The sequence below is a fragment of the Corvus kubaryi genome, unplaced genomic scaffold, assembly GCF_017639235.1.
Source record: "Corvus kubaryi isolate FWS band 111438036 unplaced genomic scaffold, C.kubaryi_AGA036_p1.0 37334, whole genome shotgun sequence".
Lineage (NCBI taxonomy): Eukaryota > Metazoa > Chordata > Aves > Passeriformes > Corvidae > Corvus > Corvus kubaryi.
This window is the reverse complement of record NW_024581108.1, coordinates 7,551,559-7,577,682: the sequence shown is the minus strand read 5'-3', so window position 1 is coordinate 7,577,682 and position 26,124 is coordinate 7,551,559. Positions and strand designations below refer to the sequence as shown.

The following is a 26,124-nucleotide window of genomic DNA, read 5'->3' as shown; positions in this document are numbered from 1 at the left end:
ATGGTCATGGGTAATATTTGCAAATCTTTAGAGACTTCAAGTCAAGCTGTGAACTTGCATTTCAACATTGCAATATTTTTACCCAATTTTAAGAAAGTCTAAATATGTGCAGCTCTTAACTGATTTAGGTGGCACTACATGAGAACTACGTATAAAGTTGAGACATCGCACACTTTGTTGCTGCCTCTCAGACCTGGCCAGTAGAACAAAAAATAATGAAGCATAAAAGAGCTGCCCTGAGCTGTTCAGTTGCTTTTGTGTTCTAGTTAAACTGAGCAACAGTAAAAAAGATGATACCATAACAGAGAAGGAAAAGGTGTTCTTTTGCTTTGAAGTGGTTTTGGGTTAAAATTCAGTAGTAGCAAGAGTCAAAAGAAAGTAATCAAGAAATTATCATGACATCTATAATACTGTGTAGCAGTTCTGGGAACAAAAATTACCTCTTCAGACAAACGAAATTCCTGTAGTCCAGCAAATAATATTAATGTCAAGCGACAGACACTACTATATCAAGACAAAAGTCTCAGTATAACATAAAGCCAAAGTGGTCAGTGGTCCTTAATGTACATGTGTGCATAGTTTTGATTGTACAGCACTGACTGCATGATTCTGCTTTATGCATCACATAGGCTCAGGCATTTCTTTCATGAATAAACACCAAAAAATTACGTTATGAAGGTAAATTTTCTTACCAAAACCTGACAGTTCTATCTCCTCTTTGTCCAGTCTTTTCTCAATATTTGTGTAAGTTCATTAAATTCTCATTCTGGTTTTAATGTCATCATTCAGGCATTGTTTTACTCAAATTTGACCAAACCATTCACAGTAGACCAGAATTAAACCTTTGTAACACTTGAACATGGCACGTAGTAAGTCTTTATTAAAAATATTTATATAAAGGATGCATAAAAATTATATAATTATATCGTTCTTTAACTTCTGAGCCCCTTTTAAAAAGGCTGATAGGCTTGTAAGAAAAAAATAGTTCCATGTGTGTATTTTTAGAGATCATTAAAAAAACAATTCCAGAGAGAAATATTCCAAAATAAGATGTAATGCTGGAAGCGGCAGCGGCCGCCAGAGGGAGAGCCGGCCGCGCCAGAGCCCAGGGAGCCGGGCAGGACGGGGCTGGCAGCGACTGCAGCAACACTGCCCGCACTGCGAACACACGCACTGCTGACAGGCCGGCAGGACTTCAAAGCAAAGAACTCTTTCTAAAGAAAATATTTGAAAAATTACAGCATTTGGGTTCCTATGCAACCTAAAGACGCAAATCTTGAATAAAGGAGTTGATACTCAGTGCAGTTAAAGATTAGTCTTTTAATCTCCTTTAAAATTATTTCCTTACTAGTATTTAACATATTTTTCTTATCTTTTCCTGAAGAAAAAATAATTAGGGAAACACAGGAGAAGAAAAGGATTTGTAGGAATTCTACCAGGCCAAGTGAAGAAAGGACACCTACAAAACTGTATTTTCCAGTTCTTTTATGTTTACCTACCCAAAAGATGAGAAGAAGTCAAGAAGGAAAGCCAGGAGGTGGTACCATGACAGAGTTCACCAGCCTTCAGTCTCTGCTGGTAGGAGGCCAGGCCTCTGACTAGCGAGCCTCAGAAGCCTGTAGCTCTCCCCATCAGCAAGGAACAGACCTTCTTTCTAGCTGGTAACCTCAGCCATCAGGAGTTACCTCTGGGAAATGGGGTACTCTGCTGGCAGAATACAGCTTGGATCAGCCAAGTTGTGTGGACTTGGTCACAGATTGCCACACAGCTGATGCTCTGTGCTAACCAAAGCCTGTGCCAACCTACTTTTACTGATATTACAAAACATGTAACAATATCCCAGCTGGCCTTTGAATATTTCCACATGGCAGAGACATCCCACATCGCCAAAATGGAAATAATTAAAAAGATCATGCCTTTCTGTTGTAGTTAAGAGATTTGCCAGTCCCTGAAAACTCTACTGCAAAGGGCTATGGCCCCTCACATTTCTGACCTGTTCACAATCTCCCTGCTTCCTCAGCTCTATGTTCCTGAAATATCTGTTTAGGGAAGCAGCTTTTCCAGATTATTCAATTTGTCTCATATACATCTTGAGTAGTTCAAAATGAATATTCCTTTGGCTAAATCCCCTGCAGATTTGATGGAGACATTTGCTGTTATGGAAGTGTATGTTGAATCCTGCGGAGTCTGAGGCTCAGAGGGCATCCTGTCAGAAACAGAGCCATGTTTCCTTTCATTCTTCACACACAACTAAGGATAAATCGATGTGTCATGAAACTTGACACAGGAAAATCCAACAGGTGCCATGAAATTATTGCTTTCAAAGCAGTTTTGCATGAAATAAAATATGTATTGATTACATATCCAATATAGCATTCTCATGGTATCTCTAAGAAAATTTAGCATTCTTAATCACAGAAGTTCCATTTTAGAATGCATTTGCTGTGATTTTTCCTGAGTACTGTCAAGACACAGCTTCATTTAAAACAGTTCATCATATGAAAGTTTATAATTTTTTTTAAAAAACAACCTTTAGCACCTGCCCAGCATTTTTATCTGTTTAGAAATTACAGTAAATCACAGTCTTTACCTCCCCGCTAATTTAGTTAGGATATGTCCAGAACAAAGGGCCACAATAAATGCCAAAGTGAGGGCTACACCCACTTATAAATCACACAGCCCCAGGTCTCTGAGTTAGCAGGTTAAAAATTTACCAGATTATAACTGACGTACAACACAACTAGGTCCCTTCAATGATAACTGATTTATCAGAGGAAAAGCCTTTAGCAAGTATTCCTTAGCTCACCATGGACATTTCTGTTTCCATCTGTTTATCTTAGCCCCCAAAAAAGACTTCACCTGGATAGATATGTGCACGAAGAAAGCACAATAACATAGCATCAAAAAGGATTTAAAATCTCGGACTGCTGCTTCCAGTCCTCTACCTTGTTGTCAATTGCTAAGTGGTGGTGATAAATGTGACATCAAAATGCAGTCTCACACTTCGGTTTCTGAACATCAACAACAAAAAAGGTAAGGTCACAATTTCTTAAAAACTTTTTAGGCTGCATACTGCTCTTAAGAAATGTGTCTATCAAAATCTGCCATTACATAGTATTTTGATCCTGCTCTTCATTCTGCTTTTCTTACTTACTAAAAAAAAATTTCCTAGTTTATACATCTACAGTTATGATATGGATCTGGAGTAAGAGTTCTTGTGCTTTCAGATGTGGGAGGAAAGGACAGAGAACTACTTGTATGAATGCACTATAATTTCAATGCCTTTGTGCCAGCTCACAATGGATGAGTATCTATTTCAAAGGCAGAGCTACACAAATCTCAAAATGTATGTGTGCCTGTGACTACAGATATTCTTGAGAGACAAGGAGGAAATGGTAAGAGAGGACAGAAAGACAGATGGAGAAGGAAGAAGACAGGGTTATTGCAAAGTAGTTGGATTTAATCTAAACTTTGTAAACCTGATTCTGTGACAATAAATAGTATTAGAGAGTGACTTTGAATACATAAAAATACGGTGGTCGCTGTGCTGATTTGGCCATCAGCAAAGCAGCAATGCATAGCAATAATCCCAATTTACATGGATACACAGACCCTGTGGTTTGGCCTTAATTTAAACCAGACTTTTTCACTGTCAGAACTAGAATAATTTATTTTCATATGCAAGTCTAATTAGCCAGTTGTAGTTTAAACATTCTGTATGATCAGGAAAAGCATTAAAAAGCACTGTGAGGAGAGCCTTCACCAAGTAACAGATATATATGTACAACAAATGTATAAACAAATACTACTTCTTTGCTCTGTGCATATTCCTCAGAGCTATATCCAGCAATAGATTGCCTTAAACATCCCCCACACTGAGTTTCCTGCTGTTTCATGGGATGATTCCATTATCAGAAGTCACATTCTCATGAAGATTTTGTCTGACCTAACTTCTAAGTCCCTAACCTCCATAAATTACAATTCCTGCTCAGCTTTTCTCACTCTCAAAATTGGTTATTTCACCTTCCAAACACTCTAGCACCTTAACCTTCACTTTAAGTTGCTGAAAAAAGGTAATTTAAATCTTCTCCTTCTTGCCTCTCTAAATTATATCCTCAGATTGAAATAAAAGGACAATCTCAATTTTCTCTGTTGTATTTTGCCCCTCCCCTCCCTAGCCCTGACCTATCTATAGATGCCTGCACAGACAGAGCTCTTCTTTTGCATGAAGGAGACATTTACCCTGTTTACCCTTCTGTCACACTCTGCTTTAATAGTGATACACAGAATATTCATTTCGGATTTAAGTCTCAGAGAAGAAAATTAACCACAGTGATTTTTTCCTGCTTGTGGTAAATTATAGCCTTGGACATTCATTGTTTTGGATCTGTTTTGGTAGAGATTTTTGTCTGTATTAGGAAAATATGCAGATGAATTGGGAACTGGTTTAGAAACTACCAAGTTTCTTACATGCTTTCACTCTACCTGTTGGTGTTCATTATTTCATTTAAGTCATAACATAAAATATTGTGTTTTTTCCTTAATATGCTACGTTACAAATTAAATTAAAGTGTTCTCATGTGGATTACCTAGGAATGTAGAATCTCAGTTCCAGTGTCAATCAACACACCATGCACATCACAATAGAAGTATCAATGCTTACACAAGGCATCCAAACACACTACATGAAAGAACACAAAGATGAGAAAGGAAAATCAAAGCTGATTAATGTGGTATGAATTCTAGGACACTTTGTTGAACTCCGAAATCTACCCTACTTTTACGGTGAAGCTTGCACATGGAATTGGTAGAATGACACTCTTCCACAAACTTCTAAAAAATATTGCCATGAAATTAGTTTAATCTCAGGATACCTACATCAACAAAGGATTGCTCTGCTAACTTCCTGTAAGAGGTATTAAGCAGATGCAGGTTAACATAGTGAAGATTTTTATTGACTATGGTTTTAAAAATATCACTTATTTTAAAAATAACAACACATCCAACCTCAGGCACAGAGAATGCTGAAATCAAATTCTGGCAGCTTCAGTCCAACAAATGGCCATTGATTTCTATAGCCTTTTTTTCCTGAGGAAAGGACATCATTAAGTTGTCTCAGTATTTGTGTGCTTCTGTTGACTAAATATCATGGTAAATTCCTCTCAGAAATCCATGACCTAAACAAATATAAAGGTTTTCCAGATTTTCACCACTGGTCTAGTGCCATTCCTTTTCTAGTTAGCATCAGAAAAATGTTTTTTATAAAAAACCTGGTGGGACTGTGTCAGAAGTGACAGAACGTGGCTGTACAGAGCAAAAGGCAGAGGGCAAACAGCAGCCCTGCGATTGCCTGGCACTGTCCGTGTAACCTTCAACCTGTGACTTGTACAAATCAGTCACAACCAGCTCTGCAACTGATAGCAAAGTTTATCTGCACACAGGAACCTGTAGGATTTCACTAATTCAACTGCTTGGAAGCAGGAAAGAAAAGGCATAATAGGTCTTGCCATGAAAGTCTGAAGGTAAAAGGGCTCAGGGGAGGGTAGGAAGGCTGGGTGTTGAGGGGAAGTCTGTGCTGACTCAGAGTGACAGCAGTAACAGCCAGTTCGACTGCGGTCTACCAGTGCACACAATTTCCAGCAGCGCTACGGAGCAGGACTCAGCAGTGGTAATCATAGCTCAACACCTTTCCAGCTGTTTCCAGGTGGTATTTTCTGTAACAAAACAGAGTAACTTCGTGGAAGCATTTGAATCAGAGTAAACTGGTACTCACAGAACATGAGAGATGCTTCTATTTATTTAAAGACACTTCAAGTTTTGAAATTCCAGTGGGAATTCATAATCTGCAATGGAAATACAGGGTCAGGTTCTCCAGTACTACCCATTTCCATACATGCCTAAGGACAATGTGACTCCTATCAAACACTACAAAGGTGTGGCTATAGGGTTTTTTCCTACCTATAGCTTTCTACATGTAGCACCTAACCTTCACTTGTTATCATTTTAGAAAGTAATCCTTTGCTTATGCTAAAGCCAACACACTTCTCCTATTCCTTTTAATTCCTGCACACCTTGAAGTACCTTTGTCCATACTGATTCTTAAAGAGGTTCCAAGAGCCAAGTTTCCTGGAAGCTGATGGTAGGCAGTGAGTATGAAAAGGAAGCTGCCAGTGAGCAGTTCTTACCTATTAGCCATTAGCTAGGGAGACTCCCACTCCATCTGTTGCCTGAGAGAGATTTCAACAGAAAGATTACCCAGATTTGATAAGGAATATTCCCAGCATGGGAAGGACTCATGCTTAGTAGGTGGTAATAATATCAGTCTAACATTTAAAGTGTGTCAAGCAGTGCAAACGGGTTAAAAATATTTCATTATGGAATCATTGAGGTATAAATTAACTCAGTGGTGCTATGCTGAGAGTTTAATTCTCAAATTCATATGTAATTTTCTACTTTGGATGAGCCAGACATTGATTGAAATAGTCAACATAGACCTGTGAATAAATGAAATTATGGAAGAGGAGGTGAAATTTTTCTGGGTTTACTTTATAACACTGTACTTACTTTCAGTCTATAATATAGTCCCTGAAATGAGCATACCAAAGCAATTTTCAGGCAATTAGCTTGTATAAGAAAGACTTTGGAGAGATCATTGACACAGCAAACACTTGACAGACTTGCCAATGAATGTTCTTAAGAAAACAAACACATTGAAACTACTGAAGTGCTTCGACTTCTCAAAATGTCTGCTGGGGTCCAGACATCAAGTCCTGGATGACTTGTCACACACTATTCCCACAAAGCAACCATTTCTAGCAATTACATGGTCTATATGTATATGCAAATAAACTGATATAAAATAGGACTTTTTACTGGCATTTTCACTAGCTCTTTTCCAACAAAACGCCACATGAAAGCTACAGAAAAGCATGGGTCCCTTTGTAATATATATATGTAAACAGAATTACCATTCAGTTAATAATCCATTTCCATTTTCTAATCTGATTTTAACACAGGGAGATCACAATATCTTAGTATTTAACAATGAAATGAAATCTGGTGTGTCTAAAGCTTGTTATGGGAAGTTGGAATATTTTTTACATGTCCATTTACTTGTAACTTCATTTGTGCAGTTCTATTTTTGAATGTGAAAACTGCCTTAACTATACAGTTATTCCATACACTAGGTAAATCTGAGAAATAACCCAAGAAAGAAGCATTTTCTATGCTGAACAAAATACTGTGTATCTCTGGCTCAAATTGCAGAAAAGGAATAAACACAGTAGCTGTGATTTTTTTGGGAGGTCTGAAAATGCTGCCTAGAGAACAAAAAAGGCCAGATTTGTAGGCTCCTGAATCTGTCAGAAAAATTAAAGAAGACTTCTCTTAAATAGGTTACAGACATCTCTGTCACTGTGGTTGCACCCATAATACCTGACCCACTCCCAGTTATAGAACAGGATCAACCATCCAGAAGTATATCAGGCCAAAGGCTCAGAGATCCTTGTACTTTAACAGCTGTACATAGCCCCTGAGCCCAGTTCTAAAGTTTCTGCTGATGACTACAATGGAATTTGGGTGTGAATCCATTCACCTTCAATTCCTCTATCTAGAATGTGATAAGACCAAGCCAACAATTCAGGCTACAGTTGTGCTTATACTTAAATGCCTTCTTTTCCTGTTTGCCACATTTCCTTTTTTAAAAGGCCATCCTGTGGGAATAAAGAGCTCAAAAGCAAAATGAAATAATAACGTTTTGCATTTCATAATGAGATGTTTAGAGCACTCGTCTTCCTTCACATTATCAAACATTTTTCCAGCTCACAGCTATTTCAAAGATGTATTTGAGGTCTGGGCACAAACAGTGCTTTGTTTCTATATTTATGGTAAGATCTCATTTCTTTGTATGTAAAGATTACAGATGTTTTCCATTTTCAAATAGATGGCATTGCAACTTGCTTCATTCAGAAGAAAGTTTCCATTCATCTGGAAACAGCTAATATTGGCAGTGCTAGCTGAAAAAACAGTAAACTGGAAAATACAGCAGATGTTACATGAGAGAGAATAAAGTAGGAAAATTAACAAACATTTTTCTCCAAGCCTGGGCTTGTCCATCAGTTAGTTTCACCATGATGGCTGCCCAAAAGCAAGTACTTGAAGGCAAGTATTTTTCTGCTACATAAACTGGAATTTATTGCCAAGTATTTGCAACTTGCTCTAGGTTCAAGTGATGTGAGTCAGTTCTGTTGAAATCATTATAGTGTGGTGCTAAAGGTGGGGTATTGGGGAAAACTACCATGGGGATTATCAGGTACAGAAAATGCAACCCTCCAAGAGAAAAGCCATCACAAGGAGTATAAAGCAGCTAGTGGAAAAAAATCTGAGCATGGGTTATGCTCTTCCTAGTGGGATCATACAAACATTTATGCAAACAAGTTCCACTAATTTTTGTATCAGCTTAAGATACAGATAAAATAAGTCCCTACATTAAGAGTTAGGGGAAAGGAGAAAATATTTTTCCCTTCTAGTGACCTTGACCGCAACTGAGGTGAAAGATTGCAAAGACACCAGGCTGCCATGACTTTTTACACACAGCAGAGAGGATGAGGTAAAGAGACAGCAATCTAATAGTAAAAGGAGCTCTATGAAGTCTTTTGGGCATTAAGAGACCTTTAAATGCAATGGCAGAAACAAAACATTGTCACAGAAACGCCTTTTACCCTAGCTGACCCATCTCCTCGTTTTCCCACAGCATACTGATGGGCCTAGGCATGATTCTTAATTGTTTCATGAGATTTTTTTCATGTTTCACTGAAAACTGAGAAAAGGCAAAACCACTTCTTTGCAAATGCAGCTTTTGAACAGGCAGCAGCATGACTCATCATGAATAATGAAAAGCCACACTAAATTCTGCAACCATTAGAGATAAGCTCTCAAAGGGGGATTCTCTTGTGAGATTCAGCACAGCCTTTATACTCAGAAGATTGGGACTTAGTACAGTTAAAACTCCTCTGACTGCAAAGATACCCAAAGAATGAATTTGGCCCTGGTTTTTTTGGAATGTCTGACTAGCCAAAAATGAAACCCAAAAGGCTCAGGAAATGCCGGGGTAATCTTATGCCCTTTCCCCCTCATACAGCAAGTGTAGAGCTCCCAGCTGACTGAAAAATACCCAGAGTGATGTGTGTCTTGACTGTCATTTTTCAATGCTGCTGCTGCTAGAAATCAAAGATTTATGTTCAAAAAGAGCTTTTTGGCAGAAATTCCCAATTGCGCTGCAGAGTAATTCAATGTACTGAAGCACATCAATGCAGTTTGTTTTGTATTTGGACAGGGGGCAAATACAGTCCTCTATAGACTTAATACTTAGCTGCCATTTCCCATATTCTCTATCTCCAGGCAACAAGCATGAACTTGAATCTGCCCAGACAGAATTTGTAATTATATGTTTTGAACTACAAATGCTTAATTTCTAGGTGCTCTTTACCTTCTCAGCTCCTGCATTGAACAGATTACCATGCCCTGGGACTGCTCAATTGAGTCCAAAGAGAGTCAGCAAATTCCTAACAACAAGATGAGACTTTTTTCTAATGAATCCTTGTATTTCAAGACATTGTTTTGCACAGTGAAACATCACTAAACTCTGTCTATCAACATATTACTCTACGTAAGAATTAGAATTCAGAGATGCTTAAACTAGTAATAGATGACCACTGTTTCGGCATTTGCATTGTGATCCATGCAAAACTGAGCATAAAGATGGAGAGAGTCCATTCCCTAAGTGGAATTTTTGCTTGAAGTTCAAGAACTTTTTTTCAAAATAAACACTTCCTTTCAAGATGTTCAGAGTACACAGAAATTACCTTCTTGAAGTAAGAACTGCAGTAAGAAGAGATTAATTCCCATGTACATGGAGCTTTTCAAGGGCTTCCAAGTAGAGGCTAAATCACGTTATTACTCCCAGCACAACTCTACAACATCTCTCAAAATAACAGACAATGATAATGTTCCTCACAAAGTCAATGCTAGGGGAGTAAAGATTGTATTTGTATTTGCATGCATCTTTACAAAGACACTCACAAGAAACATTGTTTTAGAAAACTACCCCCAGGGGTCTATGAATGAGCCAAAACCTACCTACCTTAAGCATGCCACTGAAAATGACTTCTAGCTTTCCAGGCAATTTTGAGCACCACAAGAGTAATGTTCCTTTGGCTAACTACCTCAGCGCAGATGAGGTGCTAAACCCTCTGGCTGGCCCCTCCATCAGCCCAAGCTTGCAATATCTCAATGGATGCTATAAAGAAATTGCATTGCACAGCCAGAACCTGCTTTAATAAATTTGATCTCTACAAATAATTAAACTACTCCCCCCCACCCCAAACCCCAGGAGCAAACTTTGTGCTGCACCACAGAGGACAAAAGCTCTTTGGAACCTCATGCTGCTTGACAGTCCCCGAAGCTGCTCAGACCTGATTCTGTGCATTGCTGACAGAAACTTGAAGGTTTCACATCAGTTTTAGTGGACTTAGACTAGACGTGAACTGGTGAACAGACACAGAGGGTCAGGCTCTATAAATTGGGGTTCCATAAATTTCAGGTTCCATATATTAAAGTCCTAGACACATTGAGTTGTTAATAACAATTTCCCCGTGCTGCAGGATGGAAGGATCACAATCAGTCACTATGAAGTGTGTGCTGGTACCCACATGTCTCACAGTCATGGTGTAAAGCACCTACAGACACTCCCTTGGCAACATTAGTTTAATCCAGTATAGAAAGCAAAGGGGATTGCTGGTATCCTCAGAAAGAACCATTATCACACCAGGACTTCAAAAGAGAACAACCCTCTCTTACATTAGATCCCATCTCAAGCAGTGTCTTTCTGCTCTCAGTGAGTTTCATGCATCTGATGATTGTGTCACTGTGTTGTTTCCACACAGCTACTGTGTCATCTCATATTTACCTGTCAGAACAAAACACAGCCCTCTTTCACAGGCAGTGAAGATGCCAGGGTCTGATGGAACATGTCTAGAATCTCCCCACCCACCACAGACAGCCAAGCTCTACAAGCCTTACAGGTTCATCCCAGGAGGAACGCCAGTTTCTGTGTTTCCTTTTTTGAAAGTGCTTCCTTCGCTGCAGCTGAACACGTAATACTAGATGTGTTGTTGGTTAACCTTCCCATGCTCTTACTTCTCCTGCAAACAGTGGTTGGTTGGTAGAAGTTTACTACTGTTTTTACTGATGCCACACCAACTCCTGATCTATGTCCCTCCTGTAACTCAATTTCTTTGTCAGAATGAGGTATCAGCTGAGCAAGCCCTGCCTCATTCCCAGTGTGGGAGCTGAACTGCTGATCAAAGAGCTTTCAAGCTTTGTTATTATATACCTGATGAAGGCTAGACAAAAGGCCAAACTATAGATCACAAAACTGCTTCTTCAGCAACTTACTTTCTCGTGTATCAGTTAACTTTTTTCCTAGTGTTCATCATGATCTCTGAACCTCATGATCTCTTTCCTGGTTTATGTGTTCTATTATAATTAGATTTCTCCCAGAAGTTCAAGCATGATCTATTTGAATGTTTCCAGAGGTGTTAAGGTACATCTCAGAGTTAGTCATTGACATGAAATTGTACCAAAAATAAAATTAAACCAAATTAATCAAAAGCAAGTAGTGGACTTCCTGTATGCTTTCCTAATTTTTTCTTTTTCTGGTCTGAAATACTCTTTCGGGGGTTAATTTTCCCCTCATCTTGCTCATTGTGAGTACTACAGCCCAGAGAAATGTCCCACTATCAATGATCATTCATCAGAAACATCAGTTTACTCTCATATTTTGTGTGTTTGGAACCATGACACACTATGTTCTACCCTTCCCATTAAATTTTGTAACCTTTCAGGTAGCGAAATGTTCTGCATCTATCCCAGACTGGAAGGTACTGTTAGGAAAAAACACCATGAACACCCCAAACCAGGCTATTGTCTAGAATAAACACAGACGGGTGAGCTAGAAAAGGAGTTATCTAGTTACAGCTAAAGTTAAGGGAGTAGAAGGCTAAGTAATTCCATCTAGTTTCACATGAGCTTTGGTTACAGTAAACTTTGAATGATGTTATGTTATTGAAAGTATATTAAACATGTTTTCTAGCAGCACACTTCACCTAGTATTGATAAGGTCTCTAACATCATCAAAAAAGGTAGCACACACAAGGTATCACAGATTCAAAGCCAAGACTTTTATGAAGACCCCTTTCACTTTCTTAGTTTATGAGCTCACCACTGGCACCACTGCCTGCCCAAATGTTTGTAAACACCCAGTACGACTGGACCACAATATGCAACACTGGTGGTAAAAGACTGCACAGACTGCACTCTGCCAGTGGTCAGATCTCTGAGTGAAGGAGCAGTTATTTATAGAGATACACATGTAAGAAGAATATCTGTATTTATGGATTTTACATTCCTAGATACACTTCTTAGTAATATGCATGCCTCATCACCAAACCAAGTACCATCATCTGTTGATGCATGACGTCAGTCTGGTTGCTGATTTAGAAAGGGCAGTAAGATGGGATCATAGAATCATTAAGGGTTGGAAAATACCTCTAAGATCAGCTGAACTATAGCCCTCTGTGAAGATAGTCAGCCTGCTACACTCAGTGTCAGCATGCAATGAACTGAGAAGGCAGCCAAGCCACACACAGAGACCTTTTCTGAGAGGGACTAAATCACATGACAGGACCTCCCCTTGGCAAATCGACAGGGCCAGGCTGCTTTTGGCAAGGACAGCTACTCCTGAAAAAGGATGGTAATGGCGTAAAATGGTTAGCATAGGAGACTGTTCAAGGGCAAAGCACATTTGCTAATGATGACTCTAGTACATTAGCCTGCTGCTGGGTCCATGCCATCCAAAATAATTTGTTAAAAGATAAAGTTCTGGAGACCAATAATTCACAGAGGCCTATTGCAACAGAAATAAATTAGAACAGAGACACGCTTTGAAACACAGGCAGCTTACACTTCATGGTGAGCACTTGCTTATGAGCTCCAGCGTTGTCAACAAAAATCAAGCAGCTGCTTGCATTCTCTTCTGGGCTGGGCTGGCCTGAATTTTGGTAGCACAGTTTTAGCAGTATTTCTTTATTACCGTGGTTGGTTGCAATTGTTATTTTGCATGGACATCTATAAATCAAAAGGCTGTTCAAAGTGATTTTTTTTCCCAACATTTATTTTATCAAATGACCAACTATCATTTTAGGTACATTCCAAATTCAAACATCATCTAAATTGCTGTGCAAGGAAGAGTCCATATTCAGCAATGGCACACTTTTCTGGGAGCTAGGAAAGTGCCATTCTCCCCATCTGTCAGATGGGAAGCAGGAAATACACAGAGAAGCAGGGCTGATTTTCCTGACTTACACAGATTCATTCACAATTCGTCTTGGCTCATGAAAAAACAGTGAAAGGACACCATCTTTATACTCACATTTCTTGATTCATGGCACCAAAAAGAATGGCAAATTCAGTCCCTATTTGAAAATCACTGGTTCTGGGTTATAAAAGCGTACTGCTTAAAATGTACAAAGTGGATTCAGCAACTGTCACGTGTCTTGTAAATATGTTCTGTAACTGGTACAGTAGGGCTGTAGATGATATTATAATACTGAAAGCCAAATAACCTTCTACCCAGGATAAATAGTAAACTCTGAAGTGTTAAAATTTTTAAGAATTTCTTCAGGAAATGTGAAAAGTCAAAAGGAAATTGAAAAAATATCAATAAGAAACCTTTTTAAATTGCCCTTGATAAGGCCATTTTTGTATCATCTAATCAGTCACTTTCCTGAGCATGCTAAGAAATTTCTCAGGTTTTGTCATAGGTTTCATCATTTTGCTTTTGTCACTGCCCTGGAATTATTGTCCCTCTTAAAAATCTCTCCTCACATGCAGTAATTTCAACTTTCAACATACCCAGTCACTGAATTTTGTTATCATTTTGCCTTTTACTGCCAAATTTCTGCCAGTAAGAAACTGTGTCTTCCTGAAGAACCAATTAACTTTCTATTTAATGAGTTATACTCATTTTGCAAAACATATTTTCCATTAAATTCTTCTATTATTCTTCTCATAACATTCCAGTCAGATTTCAGTATCCCTCTTGAAATATTTCCAGCAAAATTGGACAATTTATTCAACAGTTGCACTCATTCCCAAATCAGAGGAACTTTCAAACTCTTCACAATATTAGCCTTTCTAGTTACAGGCTTGCTCTCAGAGCTAATATTCATCTGGTGATTCAGTATGACTTCCAAGTTCTCCTTGGAACCTTGAGGTGACAGAGCATGCCTTAATCTCAGGAATTACATCCTTCCTAAACACACAGCCCTGCTTTTGATAACATTTTTACACATGTGAGCCTTAACAAAAAGAAATAAGATTCACTTTCTTACAATTACAAAGCACATACAGAGCAGTTTGTCATTTCTGAATTGCAGAGGACCACAGCAAACGTCTATTTGCCATGTGCAGGCATTATTGTCAGTGAAAAAATATGAAACACTGCTGAGGAAGACCCTTCATGAAGAAGTCCAAAGGAAAATAGAAATCTTCAGCTATTCCTACATAAGGCTTTGTTATTGATATGAGCTTTGTGAACCAGAGTTTGAAAGGAAAAGCCCAAAAGCCTTATTTAGCAATCTAACCGTTTTGTAATTAAGTAGATTGGAGGCAGATGCCATCAGAGACTCCCTGTAAACTTCTGAAGTGCTGAAATTAACCCAGACATACTACTAATTTAGCCTATAGTTCTGGAATGCATGACAGATCTGAAACTTTATTAATCATCCCACATACACATGGAAAGAGAGAGCACCTGGTTCGTAAATTGTTGTAAATCTTTTCATTGCTCAGGAGGATCCAATTATTTTGAATGATTAAGTGACAAAATAATTAAATAATCAAAGTTGTACAGACCAAAGCATTAAACTAATTCCTATCCCACCTTCATTTCTGAAACTGAGGGTATCTAGATAATAGAGATAAACTGTAAATTAAAGAGATCAGTCATTGTTCTCATTAGCTAGGATTGTTCCTGTAAATCAGGCAAAAGTTTGTTGGCTAAAAACTCAAATATTCAGGAAAACTAAGGAAATTAAAGTCAAAACTAGATTTAAAAAATACAACTAAAATGATAATGTAGGAAAATAGATTGTAGAATCTAACTATTTTAGAATTCACTGACAGGATGGAAATAGCATTAAAAAGGGAGGGAAAATGGAACAGAAAAAGAATTCCAAGATGTTATTTTAGCACAGGAGGATTTGTGTCAGCTTCTAGCCTTTTATACCAAATGTTTTTGACAAGCTCTACTGCAGATAGCTCTTACCTCCAGGAATTAGAAAATCACAAGTGAATCAGTACATTCAAGAAAAGGTTAATTAGAGAATTTTCTGCAAGAGAAACAAGAAGAATCAACAGTCAGGATGTTTTTCTGATTGAAATCTCTAGGTAACCATAATAGAATCCCACTTGCTTGAGTCATGCTTATGATCTTTCGACGTGTGACCTAGATACCGCTTCTTGTATTATTCATGTTGTTTTCACAACTGGCATTTAAATTTCACTAACTCAAAGACAGTCCTATACTACAAGCATTATACACAACAAAACCAAAAGGACCAGTATGTAAGGAACATTTTCTGAATGTCTTATGAGCACTTAAAGCTGCTCAGTGGATTTCATAACTGCTTGTTAGGGACAATTAAATGGGGAGATTCAAGCTGTGGTCAGTTTTCAGCAGCCGGTCAGTGCAGACAGTGCACACCGGGAGCTGTCACCCTGGACCTTCTTCAGCAAATACTGAGAGAGGTAGGCAGATTTGCCCAGGGTTTATGGGATTAATATAGGATAGGAGAAAGACTGAGGATTAGGGTAATGTCTAGCTGAAGTAGGAGGAGGAGGTGGAAGGGGCTCTCACAAGGTTTTTTTGGAAAGCAGGTGTTATCAGTTTGGAGAAAGTACAAGCCAGGACGTGAGGTATTGCAGTCAGTTCTGCTGAAGATATCATAATAGTAAGGCAATTAAGAAAAAAGGTTGCAGTCAAAGGAATAAGGACTTGGAAGAAGAGTTACTTTGAAGCCCCTAATGGGAGCCATCAAAGAGATCCATTCCACCACCAGCATTGTCAATTCTAATTGCTAATTTGCATATGGCAGCACAGAGATCAGGGTTAGATCAGCTCTGGAAAACCCCATTAGTGCCAGTATAGGACACTCACACAGCTCTGTGAACCCCCAACATAATTTTTCAGGTCAAGTCCCTGAGTCACTACCTGAATGTAGAGAAGCTAACTTAATCATAGATAGGAGTTGTGGTCATAACCTGTAGAAATGTCTCCCTTTCTAGTCTGTAGTTTTCTTCTTGAGAACTCATGCACATATTATGGAATTGTTCCAGTTAGCTGCAGAAAGCCGGTGATCAGATCTCCCAGTAACAGGAACTTGTTCCCAAAGTTCCCTGAAATCAAATGGTTACTAAAAATTCTTTACTGCTTTTGCCAAGAACTGCTATCTCCCAAGAGATCTCTCATTTGCAGAAGTTGTTCAATTTATGGTGGTAGAGGGATACTCTTAAAAAATGCAAATTCATTTTATTTTTTTAACCAACCATGATACAACAAGGATTCAAAATTAAAACTTGAAATCATGGCCTGTATTTTATTGAAATATTTACAGAATCATGAAATTAATGACAGTCTAAAAGAGTGTATAAGAAATATGCCTATTTGTTTAAAAGGCTTAAGTACTCTAAATAAGACACATATGAAGTGAAACTGTGACAATCATGAAATACATTCCATTTTATATATATGAATCATGAAATACATTCCATTTTATATATATAAAATGAATCACTTCAGAATAATATGACACTGATGTAGAACATTTCTTAGAACTAAGGAGAGATAAGACCCCTCAACTGTGTTTAGGGTCCCATTTCCTTCAGACAGATCATTAGGGTCCTCCAAAGTGCCTCCCTCTGCCAGCTGGAGGTCTAAATTGGTGTTAAAGTTTTTGATCCATCTAGCTTCAGCTCTTCCATTTCTGAGCTACAGCATTAAGCAAACTAACAGCAAACCACTGCAACAGTTACTCAGATTTATGGTATAAATTCCAAGCAATGCTAATATAAGTGGCTGTCTCCTAAGAGAATCAAGTATTCATATGAACATACCAATTACTTCATACAGTTGGAGAAAGGGTATTTGCATCAAGAATGTTCCTGAATCTCAGCAGAAAAAAATATACACATATAAATAAATTCATTATTAACTTCTACTGGTTTTTGAAGTGTAGATATTGATACTACTTACACTGATATATGGTGTTCCTTCACTGAAAGGACAGACTGCTGTGCCTGCTACTCATGTTTTGGTTCTTCTCCCATTAATGACAGTCCACTGGATACTGAGAATATAAAACTTGTCAAACGAGCACTGGGCAGTCATGACAAAATGACAACTCTTACTTACAATCCTGAGCTGCATTAGCCAAAATAAGAGAACAGACCAACAAAATTAGAGGATGATAGGTGTTAACTAGAGTGGTTGGAGTGTTCCTGATTTTTCTTTCAAACACCAACATTAATTGTGTCCAATTCAGTGTGACTATAAGCAAGAAATGTGGATTAAATTTCTAATTCAAACCCCAAGAACAGGTTTCTTACTGTCTTCTAGCTGCATCAGCTGTATGTCTGACAATACAGCTAGATCCATTTAGCAGCAAGCTATTACAATACTCGGTCAAATGAGAAATTACCTAACAAGCCCCTTTTCCAGATTAACACAGTGCATCAAACCCTTTTCAAACAGTCATTTCGCCTATAGGCTATACACAATGGCATTTCCAAATTTTCAAAGATTTTGTTAAAATAGATTATTAAAATAGTATTTAACTCCAGCCTTTGCAGGCCATCACTCTCCAAGAACATTTGGACAGTGAGAAACCTCTAAAGACCATAATGAACCTCTGAACCAACTACAGATCTTACTTGCCAGGCTGTAGAGAAATTTGCAAAGACCCTCTTCAGAAATTATATCTAATGAAGCAGTACCATCAAGTGCAGATTAGCTTGGCTTTCCTTAAGTCACTGGGTAAAGAGCCTATTCACATCTTAAGAAGATATGACTAGAAAAGAGCTTTTGTATTCCCCCAAATATTCATTCACACAAGCAGATTGTTCTTTGCAATCATGAATGGTAATAAAATATTAACCTTTGATCTGCCAAAGTGTTTCAGAGGCTTATTTAGCCTCCAGGGGGGAAGAGAAGGAAAAACAGGAAGTTTCCACACACTCTGTTAAATAGTCTGTAAAGGTAAATTTACATTTAACAGTTTATCTAACAGCTTACCACTGTTTTCCCTTTCTTCCTACTTGTCCCTCCTCTTTCCTTTTCCTTTGCATTTTCCAGTAGCCACAGTTTCACCTTCTATGCTCTCTCTTTACCACATGTTGGCACTCATCAGGCTTCCCTGGGCAATGATCTGACTCATCGGCACAGCAATATCCACCTTTTAGCTTGGTTAGTTCTCAGCCAGCCGAGTTAGCAGATTCAATGAGTAGACAACCACGTTAACTGTGGAAATATGGGATATATAGACAGAAGCAGGATGCCTCCTGTCAGCACCACAGAGCCAGTATATGGGTTCAAACTTCTCATGAAATTTCACCGTAAGTGAATACCAAGCAAATGGTAGGACTAAGAGGATCCACTTCAGATTCAGGTGAAAATAAGGACAATAATATCCTTCTGATGAGAAAATGTAGCTATGAAACAGGTCTGAAATCCTGACAATCAAGACAAATCTTACAAGAAAGATAAGGAAACTGTATTATACCAAGCTTTTTGCTCCTAGTTAATAATCACCACTCAAAGGTAAAGGGTTAAGTAAATACACAGTGCTGTGAGAAGCAGTAGTGAAATACTTGGATCTGTTGAAAAATATGAGTTGGTGACATATTGTCACAGGCATCCGGATGACTCCTCAGGTTCAGCTGCTTGAGCTGCATCGCTTGGCACTCACACAGCTGCCATCAGCCGGCCAGAGCCCTGTGTTATTGAGATGACCTCCCTGGCACTGGGAACAAGCAGGGGACAGCTGATATTAACAGTCTGAGTGACTGACAAGCTGAGAGATTTTTCCTCAGCCACTGCTTCCAAATAACAAACTCCTCAGCAAAAAACAACAGGTCTTCACTGAGGAAACTAGGCCTGTATTTGCAACACGCATCATCTGACATAAACAATCTTATCACCTCTGCTAACAATAAAGTTTTGTACAATCTTATCATATTTGGCTTTTTTTCCATTAATACTTGGGAAGGCTTACGCAAAACAAATTGTATGTGGGATATTTTTTGCCCACCCACAGCGGAGGACACTGAATATCTGGAAGCACAGGAAGGATTGCCAGAGTCTGAAGTCATCATGTTTTCACAGCAGTTTCAAGCTTCAGATAAATAGCTAAGCATACATGCTTATCACACATGTCAACATGAGGTCTCTCATGGTCCCTGGACCACCCAGTTAAGGTAAGCCTGAGGCCTGCAAGGTGGCTGATTTCATCTCTCTGCTGCCAGAAGTCACATTTCCTATATCTTTCTCCTCTTGCTGCTTGTCTCCCCATCAGAATTAGAGTTCTTATTCCCTAATGCTACTGTTCCTGTCATCTCCTATTGATCCTATTCAGCTCACTGACACAGTGGATATTCATGGATTTGGGGGTTTAGGTTTGTTTCCAAGTTTTCTTTTTAATTACTTTCCTGACAGATTAGCAAATATAATTGCTTCACAGATTAATCAGATGAAGGGAAGTGACAGGGAAATGTGGCTGGAAGTGTGGGAGAAGAAGGCAGTAATTCCTCTTTGCTCTGCTGGGAGCTATCAGATAACGCTCATCTCATCTTGCAGAAAGTCTGAGCTCCAGTGCTACAGGCACAGACTGGTTAGGCAGCTTCTCAAAGGAGCAGCGTGAGAGCTCTGCCCATGCCTCAGGAGAAGGGAACCAGCTGACGTAACCCACACAGGCTGCTGAATGGCTTCACCACCTCCAGTCTTGTCCCTGCCTCTTCTATACCACACCCTCCCCAGCTCCAGCTGCAGAAAGAGTTCTCTCAGAAAGAATTCCTACTTCAACTCATCTTCTAGAACGAATTATCTGTACTTTTAAGGCTTTCACCAGCAGTACTTGGTACAGTGGCACTGGTACACTTGGCACTAAGTGTTCACAAAAATATGTCTGCAAGGCCCTAACTTTGCTCTGCCATCTTACTGAGGTCTCTTAGACCGAAACACCATGACTGTTCTCTTTGTGTTCCCCAAGAGCATCAGAAAATAAGAATCAGAAGAATATGAGGGGTCATTTCCTTACTATGGACAGCACAGTACCTGTTTGGGGTTTGTTATTTTCCCCAGGATTTGGTCCTGGTTATGGGGTGTTTGTTTTCACTTAATAAAACATAACCAAATGATGGAATAGCTAAAGCTGGTTCTCAGAGCCCTGCTAAAAATTCTCCACACAGTTGGCTGGGTAGGATTTAAAACTGCCCTATTCTTAGAAGCACATATCTGCAGCAGTTGGAAAATGCTAGGTTGCAAGCAATGCATTCCACACGTTTAAGACACCAATCCTGAGTATTTCAGATTCTTTGTGGGTTTTTTTCAGTTTATGTTAAAACAAACAAACAAACAAACAAACCCCCAACAAACTGACTCCCCCTCCAGCCCCCCCACCAAACCACCACAAAATGAACACAGTCCTACCATTTATCTGGGCACCTGAACACATTCTACTACTAATCTCCCATTTGATATCACCACAGTAATTACACTTAAACTATTCATTGAAGTGTGATTTTTAAATGAGACACAACAGAGTGTTTTAGAAAGCCTCCCACATCCAGAGGTTCATAAAATACATGAGACTAAGAATTGACAACTCTGGGAACATGAAGAAGGCTACACAAAACATGGTTAACTGATTAAAAAATAATCAATATACTTCAACAAAGTTCACTGAGTAATTTTAGAAAAAAGGGGCAAGATGTTCCATATTTAGAACAATAGCACTTTTGGCCAGGTTCAACCACGCACGTAAGATACACCCCTAACACAGAAGAGACACCTGAGCCTGTGCTGCATTCTAAAACCACTCCACAGCATTGAAAGATGCCTGAGCAGCAGATGTACTGTAAAATATGATTTTAAAAATAAGTGTGTTAAAAAAACCTGAAGATGATGACAAATAGCTTTTTCTTTACTTAGAGTTTAAAGAATTAATATATTTATAGTTATGAATAGCAACAGGAAGGGAGTTGTACCAACTGAAACATAATAGTCCAAGGCTTTTCCTCCCAGAGATTCGGGGTGTGTGTCTACTCTAACAAGTAAATGAGGTGGAATTTAGCTTCAAAAAACTGTATAAATCAGATATCTGGATATTGTTTTGCTTCAGCAAGAAAACCCAAGAAATTCATTATGTTAAAGGACTTGGCTAGTAGGGCATTACTTCTCCAAAATTTGCCTTCAAAGCATAATTTAATCCCTCCTGAGAGCTGGCAGATGTTTTGTTATGAACTTTCTTTAAGATCCTGAAATATATATACTTTTTAATAATTTCAAATATATAATTTGATGGTGGGACATGAGCCTTATTTAGATTTTCAAACTTCTATTTCTTGTTGGTTTATTTTCTACCTGTAAAATGCAAAATCATGGTTCTAGCTGGAGGAGATACTGTCTCTCAATCAATTGAGGCATCCCCAATAACAGACTTTTGGGTCAATTGACAGGACAGCTGCAGTAAACACTTTTATTGAGAGACCTTCAATGAAATTTATCTCCTCTCTATTCCTGCTGTCAGAGTGTCAAGGCTACATGCAGACAAATGCATAGAGGCAGTACATTTGCTCACTGTAAGAATATAGAATTCCCTTTTGTACTGAGTCCAAAACACTCTTTTCATGTTTCAAACACAACTACCAAAGGCAGCTCATCAGGAAGCAAAATTATCAAACTAGTTAAGATGAACAAAATGTGAATTCATGAACTCGGTGAACACTCTTTGCAGAAAGCATAGGCTATGTTTTCAGCTGATAACAACCTAATCAACTCCATTCACTTCAAACTCACTTTTTGAAAAAGTGAAAGCTTCTTTTTCCTTTCGTTTAATGCAACGTTTCTTCTCAGAGGCAATTGTTTGCTACAACAATCTATATCTCACTGTACCTTAGATTAATTATGTGTTTCAAAAGAAATCCCAGTACAATGAGCAAAAGTAGAAGTGAGGCTGATATTGTATGTAGAGCATGGCCAGGGAAAGCCACTACAGTTCTGAAGACCACTCCAGGACTCAAGACATTGCTCCAGAAATGAACAACAGAACTTGCATTTTCAGCTGTGAAAGTGCTTCTGTGGTCCTTCTAGATTTTGGCTCATGATGTTGCATCCTTCTCCATTCCCATCCACTTTTCTGTAAGACTTCATAAGGGAACTCTTTCACCTTGTGCTATAGATTTTCATCATTATTCCTAAATTAGGTACACAGTGCAAAAAGGAAACGAACAAAGAAATAAGTGAAGCCAAAAAATCCAACCTGTATGACTAATTATAATTATATGATACAAAAACATTTTCTGCTTCACTCAGAGAATCTATTCTACCAAAAGAAAAACAAACTTTTTCTTAAAGTTGCAGAATAGGTAGGTAGTTTCCTCTGGATATGTTTCTGGCAGGCAAGTTCTGAGAAACCTTGTTCCAAGAATCCTGAGGACTGGAAACACAGCTGTTCAGATTCACTGCTCTACCCTTTACTCCATGGATACTCCTATCAGTAAGGCAGGCTTAGGGGGCAGACAAAATGACAGCTGGTCCATTTCTTCTCTTGCACATAAATCCCATGCAGAATAGGATTAAGATAACTGGAACGCAACCTATTGACTGAACAACAAATCCTGCCTAGCTAAGGGATATATATGATTTAAACAATTTAAAATATTTAAAGTGGGTTTCAAATACTTTCTTAATAATTGTCACCTAAAACCAGAAGCAACATTCTAGAAACCTTCTTCATGTTACGTCAATTTACTGGTTTAGATTAGGGGAATACATGTTACATACTTTTGAGTCTGTAACTCCCACAAGTAGGAGTTTTAAAAACACTTAAATAATTTTATGATAAATTTAGGACAATATTTTAGATCATAAGAATTCAAAGTAATGCAATCCCACTGATTTTAATTTGATCTTGAAACACAGATCTAATTCCTCCACCCATTGAGAGTAGATCCCATTTATATCAGAGTACCGATTCTGGCCCAAACCAGACATCCTTACTTCTGATGAAATCAATTGCTGCTTTAAATATTTTTAAACATTCTGAAGTCCATATACACACTTTAAGATGAACTTCACAGAAGACAAAGGTAAAATAAGTTGGTTTTGGTTTGGTTTTTTTTTTTTTCAAAGTTTAGTAAGTTAGGCTATACTAACTTATGAAAGCTTAAACAGAAAGACTGTCTCTCTATTGGCTTCTGCAGCAACAATATATTTATTTTCACAGGGTGGTTGAATTTATTCTCAAATTCATAAAACAAACTCATTTAAATTCCCATGTAATCTGTCTCTTGATACACCTAAATACACTTGCCTTTGAACTTTGAGTTTGCTTTAATGTGGTAATTTTTAAAACTTCAGGTGCTGACCAAATGAAACATATATTAATATTTAAAAAATAGAAACAAAATCTTCACTGGAGAATAAAAATGGGGTCTTTGCAAGTTTGAACAAAACCTCAGGGTGGATCAGAGTATAAACAAAACATTAATGAACCCTTAATCCCCAGCTGCAGAGGGGGAAAATCTGCTCTCGTATACAGAGTGATGACATACTAGAAAGGTGGAAATTGAAATTAAATATTGATTTCTATTGAATTATAAGGCTGTAATTTCACCATCAAGTGTTCAATTCTGAAGCATCTTAGAATTTGCTAATAACAAGCTTGATTTGCCACTAAGATTCAGGTCTCTGTACCAACATGTAAAATGAACCCCATCACCAAATCCTGCTGAGTTTAGTCATGTCAGTGAACTAGCAGTAAAAATCCAAACCTGCTGACTGACTCTTCTGCTGGTGTCCTTACAAAGACTTGAGTTACATGATACTGAATGTAACAAAGGGATTCCAGAGTCACATTACATCTTTATGCTGTTTGATTTGCTTAGAATCTTTTCCACAACTAGATTTTACTAAGGCAGTTCCACTTGTTCTGCAAGTTTCCTAGATTGATTTTGGGTGGCTGACTCTCACTCAGGTAAATGGAAAGGTCAAAATGTGCACCATCTCTTAAGGCACAGAATGCTGTTTTCAGCAGAAGTCCGCAGCAAGTCAGCTGAATAAAAATCCAGCATGAGAGCCACCAGGATTTTAGATTCATCTTGGTAACACTGCAGTGATGATCCTGAAATCCTTACTTAGACAAAGCTTCCCCTGAGTCCCAGATAGCTGACCAGTAATTGCACAGATTAACACTTACATTTAATGAAAGACCTGACTGCTTAAAGTTTATCTTACTTTAGGTTAGCAGTTCTAAAACTCTTCCAGCTATGAATATAGCTTTTCTGAAAATTTCATCTACCAAACTAAATTGAAACTGCCATCTCAAAAAAACTCCATGCCATCTCCAGGGCTAATATTACAACAGGTTAAAATATAAGGGTGAAATAAGATTAATAATTGAAATAATAAACTTTATAAATTTAAATAAACTTAATCGATTTTAAATATCTGTATATTACCAGAAGCATAGAAAAAGAGAGGAAAGAGAAATAGAACCATTATAAAAGTTTACTTCAGCCGTGGTCCTGTAAGAGTCTGTTTTGGGCATTTAACAGTTAAAGAAGCAGGGGCATGCTAACCGAGCACATTAAAACAAAGAGTTGGCAGCTCTTGAAGGAAAAGGGCTTGTGCTCCACTGTTCCAACTTGTCAGTCAACTCATGCCAGCACTCTCCTTGTCTGCCTCTTCTCCACACCCTCATTACATGTATCTGTCTGGGCTGATCTGCTCATCTGTTCAGGGACTCTTCTGACAAGTCAAAAATTCTGCCTCTTTCTGCTCTGGAATTGGATCAAATCACCTCAGCTTTTTTTTGTAGCCCCACCAGGAGGCTTTTTGCTTATGGTCTCATTCTCTTTGCCTTCACTACTTGTCTGTTTTTGATTTGTAGAATGGAGGAAGCCGAATTGCTGAAAGAAAGATTCCAGGCCATAACAGTAAGTGCTCATGGTTATAATTCATTATTAAAAAAAAAAAAAGGCTTAGAAGTAATATCATTAATGAGCTGCTGTGTATTTGCTGAATAATGATTTATCCCAGGACAGAAAAAGAAAAGACTTTATGTCTGCTTGAAATTATTACTGAATAGTGCTAGTTTATAAGATACTGCTTTAAGACAGCTAAGTTGACTGTACTGACTTTATTATGGGTTGTATTGCACTTTAAATTCAAAGCAGTGAAAGTGTGTGTGAAAATCACTACTGGACAGTCTAAAACACACATTACTGTCATCATACTGAATGTTTGCCTGAAGGTCAAAAGGCAGCTAGAGAATTCCAGAACAAATCAATTTTCACATTTCACAATGTGAGATTAAAGATTTTTCATTTGAACTGTGGAATTAAATACAATTTCTGAGTTATTGATGATCTGTCATAAGTATTGCTGTCTGAAAAGTAAAAAAGGACAAGCTTGGATTAAGCAAATTCCTACCTGTCAGTTTTCAGAGGAAGGACTCAGTGAAGTTTATGCTGAGGACATTAGAAAACATTTTCAGTTTCTCTTCTAAAAGGAAATCTGAGTGATCATTTCTAGTGTATGAAAGGAACAACTAAACTATTTTTAAAGTAATACAACCTGATGTTATAAAAAATGGCTGAATCCAAATTCTCCTCTGATTTGATCTCCATTGAAACTTATTTAGTTACAAAAGGCTTAAACTGAAACAAAATTTGGCCCTCTGATATAAAAGGAAACCTCCAGAAGGATCATTTACTCTCTTAGTTAAACAC

General features: G+C 38.1%; 1 protein-coding gene across 1 annotated transcript in view; it reads left to right on the top strand.

Annotated features, from left to right (window-relative positions):
* Window positions 1-2,770: 2,770 nt before the first annotated feature.
* PALMD (palmdelphin) overlaps window positions 2,771-26,124 on the top strand; it is a 47,259-nt gene continuing 23,905 nt past the window's right edge. Inside the window, exons 1-2 of the mRNA XM_042030105.1 lie at window positions 2,771-3,033; window positions 25,284-25,329. Of these exons, the coding sequence (XP_041886039.1) occupies window positions 2,990-3,033; window positions 25,284-25,329 (90 nt within the window). The 5' untranslated portion in view covers window positions 2,771-2,989. The remainder of the gene's footprint in view (window positions 3,034-25,283; window positions 25,330-26,124) is intronic.